At 22.8% G+C, this 19,183-nt stretch overlaps 1 protein-coding gene across 2 annotated transcripts in view; it reads left to right on the forward strand.

The window, feature by feature from the left end:
* LOC112594573 (cyclic nucleotide-gated cation channel alpha-3) overlaps nt 1-19,183 on the forward strand; it is a 104,244-nt gene that overhangs the window by 70,736 nt on the left and 14,325 nt on the right. For both annotated transcript variants that reach the window (XM_025339419.1, XM_025339420.1), the window contains exon 3: nt 18,231-18,415. In XM_025339419.1, the coding sequence (XP_025195204.1) occupies nt 18,231-18,415 (185 nt within the window). The remainder of the gene's footprint in view (nt 1-18,230; nt 18,416-19,183) is intronic.

The raw sequence follows: 19,183 nt of genomic DNA on the forward strand, positions 1-19,183 counted from the left end.
CATTCATCGTATTAATTTACTATTAAAGATGTTCGCAGTATAAATGTTCACACGAATATATCTTAAAATATTAAATTGTCATTATTATTTATGATTGTTTATCACATTCTAATATAACATAATATAATTAATACGTCCGTTTAAATTAAATGTGTGAGATAACTTGCTTCGTATATAGATCTAAGTATTAAGTTCTCAAATATAACCAAATTTTAGTTTACAATATTTTATGTTAATAAAATAAAAGTCATTGCTTATTATTAATATTGTGTTTTAAATCACAATATTAATTATATCCGTTGGATATCAAATATAAGTGTGTATGTTAATTTTAAATGATTTTTCACTCAGTTATTAGTAATCGAATTTAATATTTTGTTACAAAGATAATTATAAGTCAACTAACTATCTAAACGTGCATACAATTAAAATTTAAAATAAGGCTTTAATAGAGCGATAGTTTTTGTTATACAGTTCATTTTTCATGATGAATCCATTATCTAATCTTATATTTGTTTGTAATATTATTGTTTATTATCAACATAATTTGTATAATCGTCGTAATATAAATAAATAGGTAGGTAGTAACAGAATAAAACAGTCAAATTAAACACATAAAATGGTAGGTACTTTTTTTAAAACTTTACCATGTTTATAAAGAATATATTACTATTTAGTTTTCTTGAAAATTATGAAATAGAATTTCTGGAAAAGAAGTGTTAATCCATTTCAGTTATGACCCAATTTATTTTTATTTTATTTTTTGTTACTTACATGCCATTATTGCTTTTATGTAAATTTAGTGATTTTATCGATATGAATACTACTTGTTTATTTCTTATTTAATTTTCGTAGATAGATGTACCTTATTGATTGGTTCTCTTTTTTTTTCTTACTTTACTCTTTGCCAAAATTTAAGTGCATGATAAATAATTTTTTTAACGATTATATTACAGTCATATCTTTCACAATTCATAATATTATTATTATTATTATTATTATTGCCATTATCATTCATATTTAATTTATAATACGATGTACATTATTGACATATTATGTACACAATAATATGACAATATAATTTTACTAACAATAGATCGGATATTTGATTAAAACAAAAATCATACCTAATCAGTTTAAAAAAAATTATCGTACATTTTTATACAAAACTGTTACAGTATGTATAAACGAAAAACTACTTTAATAAAAATCATAAACAAATAGACATATCTTATAATGATGTATTATTGGTAGATATGTCAGTGTTTATATAAATACAAATAAACTGTCACAAATTACTAAACGAGGAGATAAATATTAAGACACTATAGTGTGAATAGAAAAAGAAACTACAGATGAAACTCAAAATAAAAAATATTTACTTAATATAAGGACATGTATGTAGTTGAAACTCTTCAGAAAGATGAGCTCGCATTGCACTATCGTTTTACTTAAAAGCATGCATTATACCAAACATCTGATTGCCCGCACTATTACTATTCTTCAGATATTAAGACATAAAAGATGTTTGTACTTACACGTTTTTATTTCACTTTTAATTTATTGTATTTAATTAAATCTGTATAAAATTATTTAATTTCATCTATAAAAATTATTTTTAAAAATATATCATATTTTATTAGATACGATTTGTTACAGTATTTTGATACTCAATAGAACTACCGACCTATCTATATGTGATGAATAAAAACATAATACCTAATTTTTTCTACGTAATATCCATATTTAATTAGTAGAAATGATACATATTTTAAAGGAAGTCCAAAAATTTAATATATTATGTATATTGTATATATATACTAGTTAGAAAACTTGGTTATTAATAATATTCGTCTAATAGTATTTCCTAATAAAACCAATATTTGAAGATTTAAATTATGTGTTAAACCACATAATATTATTATCGAACATTAAAATACGTTAAGATATTGATAATAAAAAGTAGAAATAATAAAAATATAATAATATTATTATTATACAATTTGCTTGTTGTTATTATTATTATTATTATTATTATTGTTACAGTTTAGTATGACTATATCTTACACTATTTTGAAAGTAATATTTTTATTCCTAAATCTTGCTAATACTTAAAAAAATATAATAAATTAAAACTTAACGAGAGGCAATCCGTAAACTTTAGTAACAAGTTAAAAACAATAAAATACATCCTAACCGAATGCCAAAGGTTTCATTAGGGCATCAGAGACGGCTCAACTACAACATCATATCCAAAAATCTACACTTATCCCTTGAACCAAACATTAACCAAAACAATTTAATTATTTAGTTTTTAAAACCAAATGATTTAGAAATACAAAAAAATTTAAAAATACAATATTTAAATCAATTTAACATTTTTCACTGTATTTTATTTTCATTTGTTAATTACTTATAAATATCATTATTGTAATATACCTAACATAACATTAAAATAAAATATAAATACGATGTTACTTGTCGTCAAATTTGTAAAAAAAAAAGCAATCAAAAAAAAAATTAACTCTTACCTTGTGTCTAGAATCAGTGATTCTTAAATATAAGTAAATTTATAATTTAAGAAATAACAATTAACGCTCTCATCATATATTTAAAGAAATATCTATGAAGTTTAACAAGGTTAGTGCAATTTTAAAGCATTTTAATTCGCATCATCAATAAAAATATGAATATATTTATAAATGAATTAAAACGCTCTTTGTTCAATCAATATTTTTATGCAAACAATGAAAATTCTCGCAAGAATTTTAATGCAATATTATTAGTGTTATATTTAGTAATATAATATGAAATTAGTAGGTAGTTACGTATAATATGAAAGAATGAAAATTAACCAGCATTGCCACAGTTTTAATTGAAAAACATTTTAAACACCGTTTTAGAATTATTAATTATTAATGATATACTTATTATGTTGTATATATTCATTTACCTGGTATAAATTGTATAGATATTAGATACCATGTACTACCATACGTATCACGTATGCACTACGACATAAAAGTAGAAAAACTTTAAAATTTGTCAGAACTCAGGTTCAAGCAGAATCAGTGATGAATCTATGGAGTCTTATTCCCATCCGTAGTCAAGAAAAAAAATATGTTTAAAAAATTGCACGCTCGAGAGATTTAAATTTATTTGTATAAAATAAGTTAAAAATCTTTAATAAAAAAGTTTATAATATAAATTACAAAAAAAAATTAAAATCCAAGCTCATCTTAAAATCCTTAATTCACGACGGGTTAAATATATAATATATAAATTACAATTTTGTGCATAATATTTTCGGATGCCAAATAACATCAAGATTTTCGTTCTTCTAATTTATTTTTGAACTATATAAATCAATTTTTAATTTTAGATACATACTTAGTGGAAGGATGAATGTATTGATTATATAATCAATTTTTATAATTATTTAAATTATAAATGTTTTTTTTTTTTTTTGTGTGTATGTGAATGAGCATTAAATAAAATGTGGATAAAATGTATCGATTTTCAACTTAAAGAATTACAATTTGGACCTAGTTTGTTTTATGAAAAAAAACAAAATAAAAAATTACCAATTTTTTTTTTTTTTAATTTAAAAAAACAAATAAAAAATTTATGAAAAATTGGAATAAAATATTAAATGCCTACACAACAATGCTGAAATTTAACTATTTTTTTTATTATTATTATAATCCCGTTTAAATTAATTTTTCTCATAAAATATCAGCATTCTTACTAAATTAGTGTGACTGTGTATGTCAGTTAAAACATCTCTTGAAAAGACATAAAATACTGCTTTCATGTTTAAAATAGTATTTTAAACCATAAGATAAAACGTAGTCTTTATATTCTTAAAGCTGAAAAAAGTTTTAATATTAATCAATTTAATTTAATTAACTATAAATTAAAAATGAAATAAACATCACGTAAATTAAAAAGTACAAATAAACGTTGTGCAATTTAGATTCGATAAAGATAATTTTATAATTGTTTAACTACTTATATAAATCTATCTAGTAAAAATTACAATATATAGCTACATTATATTATTAAAAAATGGTCAAGTGTGTGTTAAAAAAAAATTTTCTATAAAATTAATTTCAATGAGATTTAATAGACGCACAACGTGATAATTTTATTTTAATACGTAATATAATATGATACATTCAACATTTTATTACATATATTATATTATAATATGAACATTAATACCATATAATTCCATCAAATTATTTATATATCAATTTATATTTTCATTTATAGTATTGAAAACACACTGCTTACGCATAGTATTAATTTGTTTAATTGCATTGTGTTTAGTAATTCGCTCATTGTAATATCGTTCTTTTAGCGTCAGTTAAATTTTACTTCCTCCATTTACGTAGAACTCGAAGAAGCACTATACTGTTCCTCCTTGTTTAAATTGTTTCAGTAGTATCTTAGCTAGATATTTTCGTTGTAGTTTTTAGCTTTCTCATTATATTACGACAATAATTACTTGTTCGAATTAATTCCCAAACTACTAACAGAAACATTATTCTCGAACTTTTATTATTTTGTAATTGAATCCTCTTTGATGAGGAAGGCTTGATTAATTAAAATATAAAAATAAAAAATAAAAGACATTAAAAATTAATTTAAAATAAATAGTTTTAACGTAACAAATTAATGCTGAGATATTTTAATTTATATTTACATAAAGCTTCATATATTATAGCCTATAGGTATAGAGTAATAAACAGTGCAATAATTCTAAATGTCATGCTTCTTTATAGACGTATAGTAACTTTTTATTTATTTTATATGGCATAGTTTGGTAGAGAACATAGAGATACAGAATACATTATTAAAAAAATGAGTTTTTTTTTTTTGTAAACATAACGTTTCAGCATTTCAAACTAAAATACAGTTTGAAAAGAAAAGTTAGAAAAAAAAACAAAAAAATAAACATGTATTTAGCTATTCAAATAAATGATGCAAATAAAGTAGAAAACTTATTATTTTTTTTTGTATTTGCCTAATCGCATAATTATTTAAATAAATCACATTACAATAATATAGATAAAAAACTTTATACATTAACATATTATATGAACAATTCACACAAATCTATATAATTAACAAACACATTATAATATGTAATAAACGTAATATTGTATTTACAACCAAATATACAAAATAATTTTTTTTTCACCTAACATAATTTATTAAATGTTATATTATTATTTTTGAAACATAGATTAATTGATATGTTTTTATGCCACTATGAATATTCATCATAGTGAAATCTAAAAAAGTGTTCACCATTAATTCTAATATAATTACTCATCATTTATTTAAAATAATAATTAAGAATATAATGTTTACTTTTTAACATTAAAGGAGATGTCAAAAGTTATTTATTGTAAATCAATCGGTCTTTACATAGTCAAAAAATAATTAAAAGCTGTTATAAGCAATATAATATAATCTAAATTTTATTAACACATGCAATTAATAATAAATAGTTATTAAATAACTTTTTATTTTCAAAACTAATTATAGTTAGCTTTCATAAAAATAGCTCACTGAATATTTTTGAATAAAATAAAATAGTTTATTTAAAAACTGATTTATTAACAATAATTAATGATTGAAAAAATGTTAATAAGTTTAAATAAAAGTTTTTGATTTTCTAAGCATTTTAATACGAATTTGTACTGTATCATAATTCATAAAGCATAATATTATATTATTATGCGTATTAATATAACTTTATGTATATTTTAATTTAAATACTTACACAATGTATTAAACATATAAAATATACTCAACGAAGTAATATAAATATAAATTTATACATTATATTTATCAATAATGTACTTTATAATTTTTATAACAAGTAGATTATTTTACGAAAAAATGCAATATTTCATTAATTTTTCTACAAAAATGAGTTAACAGATTCGTGTTCATATACTAACATATACAATAGAACTGTGCAATATATATTCAAACCTAACCAACAACAAATTATAAATAATCATATAATTGAATTCTTGAGACAAACACACTACCAAGTTTAATGTAAATAATAAATAATGTTTAATCATCTTAAAAATAATAATACGTTTTTCTCAAATAACTTTAGAATTTTTGAAATCAACAGCCATGTATTATAATAAATTATCAGTATTTGTAAACATGCACAGTTAGTTAACTTCATCAATAACAAAAAAAATGTAAATTATATTTATTTTTGATAGTTAATTAAATTAAATCACAAATAAAATGAATACAGAAATAATGAAAATGAGTCAAAAAAATTAATTAATTATTTGTTCCACGTGTTACTTTGAACAAATTATCTATAGATATTTCTAAAAATACTCAAAAACAAACATCTACTTAGAATTAAGATATATTAAATTCATAAATAGTGATGAGTGGTGAAGCTATAGAAATGTATTTATTTTTTTTAATTTATAAAAGTTTAATTTTGAAATATAACTCAAATATTCATAAAATTAAATATTTGTTGCGTAACAATATTTGAACATTAAGTTGTCCCTAATAATTAAATCATTGTTATCCTAAGAGAAAAAATGACAATAACGTCGTCAATAGACTTCAAGTTCAAAGACATCGCATACGCGATAAATACATGAGTTTATGAACCGAATAAAACATGCCTGAGACTATGGTACCTAACCTAATCGCATGATTGAGAAAGAAGACTTGATTTTCACGAGCTTAAATAGGTGAAACAGTGAACAGGGTAAAAAGTGATAGACAGGAGCGTTAAAACGTTGATTAATCGCATATATATATATATATATATGTGTGTGTGTGTGTGTGTGTGTGTGTGTGTGTGTGTATATACCTGTTTGTAACTTAAATATAAAACAACACCAAAGTTTCGGCAAAATGTTTTGACTTTGTATGAACAGCAGCAACAAAAACAAGAACTGTGTATTGGTCGTACGTCGGGTACACACCATTATAATCTATGTACAATGTACGTATGTAACGTACACTCGTTTTTGCTGATGACGTTAAACGTATGTATCGCCACCGGCACCACATACGCACATATTGAAGGTTTCTTTTTTTTTTTTTAATTTACCAGCTTCAACAACTCAAGATAACAGCCAATTTTTTTTTTTTTTTTCTAAGTAAGATAAAAACTGTTTTTATTTACAGTAAAGAAATAACTAGTTGTGCTTACATTATATAATTATGTTAATTAAACTAAAGTTTGTTAGTAAGATCGAATTTTAAAATGAATTTGATGATTTTTGATATTCAGTCTGATTGAAAATTCCTTTGATTTGACTAAGAACTGTGCTTGTTGGTTTGTATATAGGGCATTCTTCGAATATGAAGAATATGTCTTATTATGATACGTGTTTATATGTATTGGTGGATGATCTTAGCTAATTAATTAGAAACACGTAGCAAGAGCGTGTCTGATTATTCTTCTAGTGATAGCAATATCTGATATAGGCTAACGTTCGGAGGTTTATATCATCGTTTCTCTAAACTTAATGGAATTAAGTTTATTGGTATGTAACACGGAGTCCCAGAAGTGTTACAGTGACAAGATTGTTTTATTTTTAATTGATATGGATATATCATTGGAGGATCTTTTTCGATGATGTTGTTAGGTTTATTTTTGTTTGTTAAAAAAGTCACTTAGTCGGCCATTTCATTTATTTTTGTTCCAATGTGGAAAGGTGTTATTTTTGTTTTTTTCGTAATATAAACTGTTTAAGAAAAATTTACAGAGTCATTATCCTTCGCTAAGTCCATGAAAACACTTTAATGGCAAACAAATCGCCATTCTGACAATTTTATCACATGCATAACCATATTGAATAATTATTATATACTCTATAGCTATATACAAAATATTATGTAATTACATCTAAACAAAATTACAATTAAATTATTGCTATCAAATATAACTACAACTTTCTGATCACCTGAAGCACAAAGTCGAGTATGAACATTTACACTCTAATCGTATCAAACGCAAACTATAGTTTACAACGTAGGTACATCTCAATATAATATGTTCAATTCGCAGTGGCGAAACAGTAATTTGTGAGCTATATCTATTGCTAAAATAGCATATTTAACCCTCATGAACTCACTACACAATTTCGTAGGACATTTATACGATTTTAAAAATGATTTGCATTGTAACTAAAATGTTTTATTGTACTGACGTTATAGATTAGTGACATTAAAATATCTAATACCAAACTGATGCAATATTTTTTCATTCGTCCAATTGACGTTTGAATAGTAGCCAATTGTGTTTTATATCATATAAACGACAATCGAAAGAGTTATTACTATAATCAATCGTTTATAGTCCATGGGTTCTATTGAATTGTTCTAAATTATTTTTATTTTTATACCTAGGCTTTTAGCACTTGATTTTCAGTAATAAATAATCATTTTCGTTTAATGATACCAATTTCATATTTATCTACGTGGTAAAATATTTTGCAATAAACAAGACACTGTAGGATAATTTCACCACTACTAACCTACTATCGAATAAACAAAACAATATCATAATATCGAATATATTTTAATATATGATCTAAAATCAAGAATTTAAAATTAAAAATCAAGTTTTGTCTAGTATACTTGAAATTGTATTAATAAATTTTATTCAGATTTTTAATATCAATCTAGTTATATTTATTCTATAACTTTACAACTTTCATAGCCACTATTCAAGTTTTTGTATTTTATTTGTATTATATTTTGAAGACCATCCGTGTATGTATATTATTTCAATTTATAGTTATCTAAAATATTGATCATTTACTGACAATATTATATATTTTAATACTAATAAGATTCTCAGCCACAACAATTTAATACTAATTATATAAAAATATAAAATCAATCAAAACACATCGATAGAAAATAAAATACTTAATGTATGGTCATTATGATCTGTTCTTCATAATATATGTATGTAAACCAAACTGAAAAAATTATTAAGTTTTAAATTCCTGATTTGGAATAAATATTATGTTAGGTATGTAAGAACTTACGGTATATATATATAAAAAAAAAAAAACAGAAAGTTAAAAATGTTCACATTAGTTCATATTACTAAATTGAGTGAAGAATTTCTTATGTATAACTATTAGATAAAGTCTACAATATGTTGTTTTATTATGATATATTGATAAATCTTAGTATTATGTGTAACTGACTCTGATATAGTTGAAAATATATTAAGAAATAAGTTAAAAACAGATGCTCTTGAATTTGAACAAATAGTATTAATATCTACTAACACAATTAGAAATTCATCTCAATTTATAAAAATCAAATCTTAATGTAGTTATGAATATTAATTTATAACTAACTTTATAAACAAGCAATTTATTTACAAAAATATCTAAAACAAACTTATTGATTATAATATTTTAGATTAAATTATTGAATACTACTTTATATTATGAATACAGTTAGTGTGTTATATTATATACTAGATTCTTATATTTTTATTTTAACTAAATATTTAAATTAAATCTTAAAAACTATGAAAATGGCATTTTTACTTGTACTGTAATAATATCTAGTAACCTGTTTAATGTTTATTTATATTTTTGTATTAAAAATGTATAATTAATAAAATACGCGTGTGTATAACTGCATTTTTACATTTTAAATTAGCAAAATAACTGTAACTACCAAAATAAGAATAACCTGATTGTTAATTCTCAAAAAAAAGATTTTAATGTTATTTTTTTTTCCTGAAAAAAAGACAGAAGAAATAAGGACAAAATTATTTTCTACTTCTAACTGATATCGATTTATTCAACCTCTAAAATAATGAATTGGTCCTAATTATATTATTATCTAGCATTTTAGTTTAAGAAAATAAAATAAATTAGGATACGTGATCAAATATTTAAATGAATATATTATTTTATAAACGTTTAAAAAAATATCAAACATGTTTTATTTAAATATAGATTAATATTTATAAAAGGAGATGCAAAAACATACTCTTACGTTCACTGATCGTTTTAAAAATACCATTAAACAATATTAAATATTTATTTTTTTTAAAGTTTGCGTATCAGTATTTTTATTTTGATAAATCTTAATCAGTACTATAATTTTGCAATGACCAAATTAAATATTTCTGATAATTTAAAATGTTATTGTAAAACACATTAAATGTATGAACATAACTTTGTTAATTAGTTCAAATTAGAGGATTTTTAAAATCATCATGTTTTTATTATTATTCATTGTACAATAATGATTAATATTTATTAACTACTCTTTTATATTCTGGTTAATTTTTTTCTTTTTCTATCAGTTATCGCGTATTAGAGAATAACAAGTACATAAATCTTCAACTTAAAACATATTTTTTGATATAAAATTAAACAAATTGAGGTCTATAGAATAAAATCCTATTACGCTTTTTTAATAATTAAGAAAAACTATTAAAAACAACGAAAAATGAAAATATTTTCAGAATGTTCTCATTATACATTTTTTATATTTATTTTAAATGAATTATCATTAGTACTTAAAGATTCTATCAAAAAATTATCTTAACATATTTTATACCTATATGATGTAAAAGGTACATTAAAGTAAAATATATTGAAATAATTTGAAGTTAATCGATACTTAAAATGTAATATAACATTATTCACAAGTTCATTTTACAGGAATTTACAAAATATAGAAAATAAAATATACATTCATATTTTTTTTATGGACGTTTAAAGTTAAAATTTTGAAAAAACTTAAACATTTAAATGAAAATTAATCATTTTTTAAAAAACTATTTTTTGTTGTTTTATCATAATTTAAAAAATATCAATATTAGAAACTATTAACACTCCACTACTATTTAAAATAATAATAAAATCTGTTTCTTTTCTTCTGACTAAATTACAATATTCCTTTTTCTTAAAGTTTATACAGATAACAACTCTATTGTATTTCATGATGAAAATATTTTAAATATTATTTTCATAAATTTATTTTATCTGAAATTATAATGGAATTAGAATTCATCAAAGTTATAAATAACAACATAAAGAAGATGGATTTCATCGTATAATCATCTAGGTATATGATAAATGTCGAAACATTTTTAATTTAAACACTACATATATTAAACTCTATTTTTTTTATTTTTTTTTTTGGTTACTTTAAGTTAAGAAGAATTGTTTTATAAAATTTACTAATGCGTTCTTTTTAAAATGCTTGGATACTTCAACTCATATTTGACAGATGTCTAGCGTATCAAGTATTCAGTATGAATATCATTTGAAAGTTATTTTTACGTTGGTGCTAACAACAGTAACTCGTTGTAAAGATAAATCCTCCGATGCTTTCAAAACTTCATCGGGATATTACGCTACATAAAGTATGTGTACTGTGTGTGAAACTATAAAAACTAAAATAATGTTATGTGATTTTACGCAGTGATCACATTACTATATATTATGAGCTTCTACATTATTGATGATTTGAATATCATAATTTGAGTAGTTTATCTAAATAAAATAATGTACTAACAACTAAGTACTCAGCTTGTATAACAATAGATACCTTTCCATAAAAAATAGTCAAAGTTATTATAATTATTCTCAATTATTGTACCTTACAGTAAATATGAACCTTAAAGTTTATATAATATAACCTAACTATTTAGTTTATCAAATATAGTCAAAATAAATAAAATATTTTCAGTTATACAAGTAAATATTATAATATCGCTCAAAAATACAAAGTCATTATCGATTAAAATATATTATTCAGCCTTAAGTGTGAATTTCTGACTTTTAGTTAACTTAATATTCAACTTTAGGTACTACTACTGTTTATAATTAAACTTATTATTAATTCAAATTATACACGACACATAACACTATTGTTCAACATAATATAAGAAAATTACATATGAAAAATGAATATACTATGTACCTATTGTCAATATTTTTTTAATATTACAGTAAGTACAAAATCTTTGTAATACATTTTCAAGCTTTTTGATCGTTATAAACATAGAAAAAACAAAAATCTAAAATTGTTTTTAAATAATGATAAAAATATTAGATGAAAATTTGAAGTATCTACGATTATTCGGTTTTTAGTTAAAATAATATTAATTTTGTCAAAAACTATTGTTGCTTAAATTATTTATTTATTTTATTTGTTTCCTCCATTTTTACATAAAATATATTTATTTTTTTGTTTTATCCAATTATTTTGATAATGACTATACATTTTTATTTTTAACATCACCGAGAACCAAATAGATACAATTTAGTACCAAACAGCAGAGATTACCTTAAAAATGGTTTAAATTTAAAGCATTTTTACTGCTGTAAAAAGTTATGAGTAATGACAGATAAATTATAATACATTTTTAAAATTAATATAATTCATTTTTCCACTAAATCTAACATAAAAATTAGTTGTTATGAAATTATTACAATCACTATACTGACTGCTTTTTTTGAAAAATTCAGTAACACTAAAAATTAAATCCCATGTGATTAAATTCTTAACGTATATCATTCAAATTATTTATGATATGAAAAAACCTGATTATATAATAGTCTCTTTTCATCACTTTATATTATCAAAATAGTGGTGCACTATTATTTATAATTTGAAAATATTAATTGATAACTATAAATTATTGAGTTCAAAATATTTTTCTGAGTAAATGCATCTTATTTTTAATTACACTTTTTAGGATGTATTAATATATTTTATAAGCAAACGAAAACTTTTAAAGATAATCGTGAGTTCTTAAATAATCAAGTCATCACAATAAATTATAGAACATAAATCATACGTTATTGTCAATACGTAATAATACTTACATGCAATAACACTAATAACCAATAATTGATAAATTAAATAATTAATAGGTTATTAGGGTTGTTCTTGAATTACAATCATTTAGAGCCATAACAACAAATTGTATGTCAAAAGAAATTAATAAGTATTATATTGTTATTGTTTGTTTGATGTACTCGTAAATTGTGTCAACAACGTAGTGATTGGAGATGATTTACATGATTTACATTATATTCAAATGGTATAGAATATAGACAAATAAATATTATAAATCCATAAAACCAATTTAATACGTCATTTTAAAGTATAATATTAATAGATAAGTAAATTTCGGAATAGGAAAATATACAATTTACAATTTAAAAATATTATTACTATTATAAACTCTGTTTAATCACAGAAATAAGTTTAAAATATTCACAACCATTGTGTTTTGCATAAAAAGATAGACAACAAATATCTCTTATCATGAAATTATTATCAAAAAATAAAAGCTAAATTTTCTCAATTCTATATCTGCCAATTTTTCCCTCCGAAATATTAATTGTGTTTAGTTTTAAGAACTTGTCAAAAAATAACACTAGATAATTATAATACGTTCACTTTCTCTCTTCCTCCCAGAATATATAAACTCACATAAATACGAATGATATCATTGATTCATTACACACATAAATATAGGACATTTCTCATGCGTTCATATTTATGGGCTTAAATTCCAAATCTAAATCCACCGAATAATCAGCCAGATTTGCGTCAGTATCCAAAAAATAGACCATTGTATCTTTCCCGAACCACGGAATTTCCAAGTACGCCCTATCCTGTCCTAGGATTACAATTATTGTGGTTTCAGCGAGCGCATATAAATCGATGTTTACGTAAGAAATTACCGTCGTCATCTCTTTCGTAGACAACAACGTAACACAATCTAACTCCGGTAACACTGCGGTGACCATTTCGGTAGCTCAACCGCACTTTTCCCACTGGAATTCGATTTCGTCCAACAATATGACCAGATGCCAACTCCTAAAACTGAGTATCCCAATCGATCTATCAGTAGTATTCAAAACTACTATATTTTTCTTTATCTTCAGAATCGCCGCCGGTTCTACCAAAACTATAACATCTGCATTTATTAATTAGAACAAACAACCATATCTAATAGCGTTTAGTAACAGAATGATAGATTCAAACGATATAAGATTTATGTATATTGTATATGCTAAACACCAATCCAATACGCCACATAAAAAAAAATTATATAAACAACCAATAAATGGAATATTACGACTGAATAAAATATGAACATTATTTTTAATAATAAAAATCATTTATGAAGAATATCCGCAATCAAAAAACTTCTTACAGCTGGTTAATACTTCGCTCTAATTATATGTGATAAACTAGTAGGTAGATTATTATCAAGTTGAAATTGTCTAATCTGCACAGTGCATATAATATTATTTTGCCATCCGCCGACGAAAGCAACGATTATAATAATTATGATGATAATGATATTGACAATACACATACCAATATGAAATCATACCTGATATCAGTACCTAAGTTGTATATTTTGGAGTTTGGACGGTGATGTCGAGTTATTGTTATTAGAATATTAGATACTACTATTATTAAACGAAAATCTGTAATCCATATTTTTTCTCGATCGCACTCTCCTAAACGAGTGATGACATGATTTGTGAATCACTTTCTTACTCAATACTTGCCCCACGGCCTGATGTAGTAGATATCTTTATAAATTGTACCACTGCCAACCTATCACCCACTACTATAATTAAATTTATTTCGATCACCAATTGTATTCTTTTTGTTCACGATATTGAAAATATGATATTATGCACAAAAAAGGACAATAAATGAATATTTTATGAATACGAAATACGTACGTTATATGAACAGTAAAATAAAAATCTATCGTTGTCGTCGAAATGGGTGAAAATATTGTTTAAATAACCAAACGCAATAATATTTCAATATTATTTATCGCAATTAATTTTAAGATGTAAAAAACAATTCACAAATGATGAATATTTACATTAAACTCAAAACCAAAATAATAGAGAAATTGTCATAATATATTTATTCAAACGCATTTATAGTACCTTTTAATTTAATTATGATTTTACAATAAGAATAAAACCAAACCTATTTGATTTAATGGATTAATGTTACCGTCTATATTTAGATTAGTATCAAGATATCATATTTTTTTCAAATAATAAATACGAATGTTTTTATAATATGTTCCTTCTAGTCTATATTATAATCAAAGTTTTAAAAATAGAAAAATGTTATTATTTTATTAAACTTTGAAATTTAAAATAAAAACACAATAATTAAATAAATTACTGATTTTAAATGTACAAATTTTATAATAATTAATTATTTATTTAAAACTAAAAATTAAAAAATGTTTAACTTACATTTTACTCTATACATTATAGAATACTTTGATATAAAACTTTCGAAGCTTTCAATCTTCCTAAAAAATATCTCCTGAAAAAAAAAAACACAAAATAAAATAAATAGCTCTTATAATCAATTAAAAAATTGTAAAATATTTATTTTATCAACCCATTAAAATTTTATTTACGTTAATACATGTAAGTATAAAATCAAATACATTTGAGTACATTTTGTTATTAGATATAATCTTCAGAGTTGCTTTTCTAAATGAGCGAGCGAGACTTTACTGTAACTCATTAAAGAGTATTCTTCTTATTGCTATGTACTTGAACACATTTAAAGCGTGTTATCTTATGCAGTACATCGGTTTGGCAACGGTTTCTCATTCTGTTAACCGTAACGGATTTTCTCTTTATATGTAAGGATTTTGTTGGCAGAGGGTTGCGTAGGGACTTTGATATCTCTTGCATTTTCTGCATAATTCTTTTGGCAGTTTGTAAATGTCCTAAAGGCTAAAATGCAAAGATATACTTGGGCCGACTATCAATCTCAGTAATTCCAACCTGCCGCAGAAAATATAGCTAAGAAGGCTTCTTTCCATTTGCCCTTCCTTAATGCAAATTAATAAACAACTACAGTGACTTACAATTTTGATAAAGTGTTCATTGTCTCTAGTTCTATTACTTTAATTTAAACATGTATTTAAATCTCAAATTAAACCCACAACGTTTTAAAAATAATAATAATAATAGTACTAAACGTATAATAGTGACCCATCAATTTAATGGTAAATTATTTTAAATTTCAAGGTTATTTAACTTAACTTTTTTTTTAATACCAATTGCTTATTACTAATAAGCATATTAGTATTATAATCAATAAGTTATTAGTTATTAGATTTTCGATCTATGTATAACTCAAAATTACACTTTATTAATACATCTAAAAAACCAGTAAAAAATAATAACCAATGTATTTTTTGACTTTCTTAGTATCCATAATGATTTAAACCAGCAAGAATTCAAATTTTTCTTCGTTGAAAATCATGCAAACTTTTAACTTGTTTTTGATACATAATTCAAAAAATGTCAATCGTATAAACAGAGACCTTCCGCTCACAGATTATAATTATTATGTATATTCACTTATTATAATTTATTATTTTTAAATATGATAATATTTTTTAAAAATGAATATTGATTTCAATGTATTTACCATAAATATACATTATACATACTATACTATGGTAAGCTATTATATATTAATAGGGCTAGGAATTATATGTATTTATGAAACCAAAATATGTATTTATACTACCAAAATATGTACATAAATATATGCTAAAACACTCAAAATACATATTTTACTAATATGATTTATTTATTAATATTTAATTATTTAATATATTCATATGAGTTACTAATGAAACAAATTATATTTTAAATAGTAAAATCATTAAGAAAATGAAAAAAATATAAATAAAAAAAAACTAAAAAAAAAAATGAAAAAAATTAATTATCTTGATTATATTTATGATCATAAGCATTTTTAAATTTTCAAATTCATAAGACCTTCGATTTGGTAAAACTGCTTTATAACAACTAAATAATCCTTCGACTTCTACTAATTTTATTGAACAGTATTGCATTTTGACTATGTCTGAAAAAGTAAGTTCTACATTCAATGAAAATTTAGGAGAACGTCCATTGCAGAGAATACATTTGATAGCTATTAATAAATCATAAATAAACAAATTGTCGAAATATGTAGAAAAAATGGAATTATTGAGAAATATGTAAAAACATGTACTTATGGCAAAATATGTAAAAATATGTAAAATAAAATATAGTTTATTTTATTGAAAATCCCTTAAAACGAATTTATCATTTATCTAAATTTATTTATCAAGTCACAGTAAAAATATATATTTACATATAAATCTGACCCCTACATTAACTTATAAGTTATTAATTTTAATGTAAAAAATTTAATCTACTCAATTAAAAAAAATACTAAAAATAATATAATTATAATATAACATAAAAATATTCATGTCTATCTGTCACTTTCGTTCCTTTGTTCAATATACAACAATTTTTGGTCGAATTCAAATTTTCTACTTACATTACAATCACCAGATAAACTCACAACTGTCTATGCAGCCGACAGCTAATACATGTTCCCGGGCTACATATTCTTCAAAATTTAATTTTTCAGTACTGATAATGAACTCAGTATTTATGAAACCTTTGGTTTAAAACAAGACTTATGCATTTTTCATTTCTGTTTTAGATCAATTTCCTTTTTTACATTATTTGTTATACAATTCTCTTTCCACCGCCTTTACTACAACAAAAAATCACATTACAAACTAGGATGAATGGAAAAAACAACATAGGATCAAAGTTAAAAAAAAAAAAAGTATGATAAATAGCAAAAAGCGCAAATAATAATGTTTGGCCGGAAGGGACCAAAACGTTACGGTCATAAACCATATCCGTTTGTTTTTCTAGACCGTCAAAACGACTGGCAATAAATATGAATCCTTTCCATTTTTCTTTGAAATAAATACAATTTTTTCAATGAATTTCCTTTTTTTATACATAATATAAATTGATAAATAATTTTAAAGTTTCTAAAACGTTGTACAAAATAATTTAGTATAAAGTATATTATTAAAAATGAAATATTGGTGTTTGTTTTGTAACACTACTTTGAAAGTGTAATGTACAATGACTTAAATGTATAAAATAAATTATTAAGTTAACTGATAGGTAGAAAATTAATTTCTTGGAATTTTTTAATGAATAATTATTTGAATGTAATGATAATATTGATATTTTATTTTTTTTTGATTTTCAACTTAAAAAATAATAATTTAATGAGACTTGCACTTTATGTAATTTTTTAAAATTGGTTATTCAATTTTTCAGGAACAATCACCAGCACAGGGCGAATTGGTGAACGACTAAGTATATCTGGCACAAGATTAGATACTGGAAGTCCAGTAAGATTCGGTACTAAGTCCAGTGTCGAATCTCTTAGGCTTTCTGCTGGCCGACAAAGCTTACTCGACTTGGTAGGATGTAGATTCGGCGTAAACCGAAAACCACCTCAGGTCAGTTTATTACTTTTTATAGTTTATTCTTTTTTCAATAATCAATTATAACTCTAAAGCCAACGACTTAAAATATTGATACATAGAGACTGATGAAAATTCGCACTATTTATTTAAATTTTGAGTTTTATAATAATTGATTAATAAATAAAGATTTAATATAATTAATGAAAAAATGTTTTTAAAATTAAATTTGTATTTTGTTTATCGACCAATCTGGTAACGTGTTAGATAGTTCGCAATGAATTTTCTATATAAATATATTATTGAATTCTAAAACAAAACTTAATGATAAAAAAAATTATTTAAAAACAAAAAAAAAGAAGAATGTAAAATACCATTTAGATTATTTATTATGTTAACATTAAATAGAACATTTTCTAATATTTGTGATTTATAACTTATAAATTACAAATTTAAACTAACTAATAAATTATAAGTTAATATCATTACGTCATAATCGATTTTAATCTCAATTAATAACAAAATTAAACCATATTATAATACGTATTAATAAGCCATAGCTTATATATTTTTAATATCGTTTTTGAAATGTTTGAATGCTTTTGATCTTACTTTAAATTTTATGGAATTAAAAATCGCACAATTTTAAATAAATAAACGATTTGTGTTTATTTAATACCTACTTAAAAACAATATTGTTTTATTCACAGTGGAGCCGTATTTGACCAAAGACTATAGTGTTAGTGATTAGATCGAATCTAATCCAGAAATCTTCATTTTATAGAGGAAAAAGAGAACAATAGA

Source organism: Melanaphis sacchari, unplaced genomic scaffold, assembly GCF_002803265.2.
Source record: "Melanaphis sacchari strain LSU unplaced genomic scaffold, SCAv2.0 Contig23_pilon_pilon, whole genome shotgun sequence".
In the NCBI taxonomy this organism is placed as follows: domain Eukaryota; kingdom Metazoa; phylum Arthropoda; class Insecta; order Hemiptera; family Aphididae; genus Melanaphis; species Melanaphis sacchari.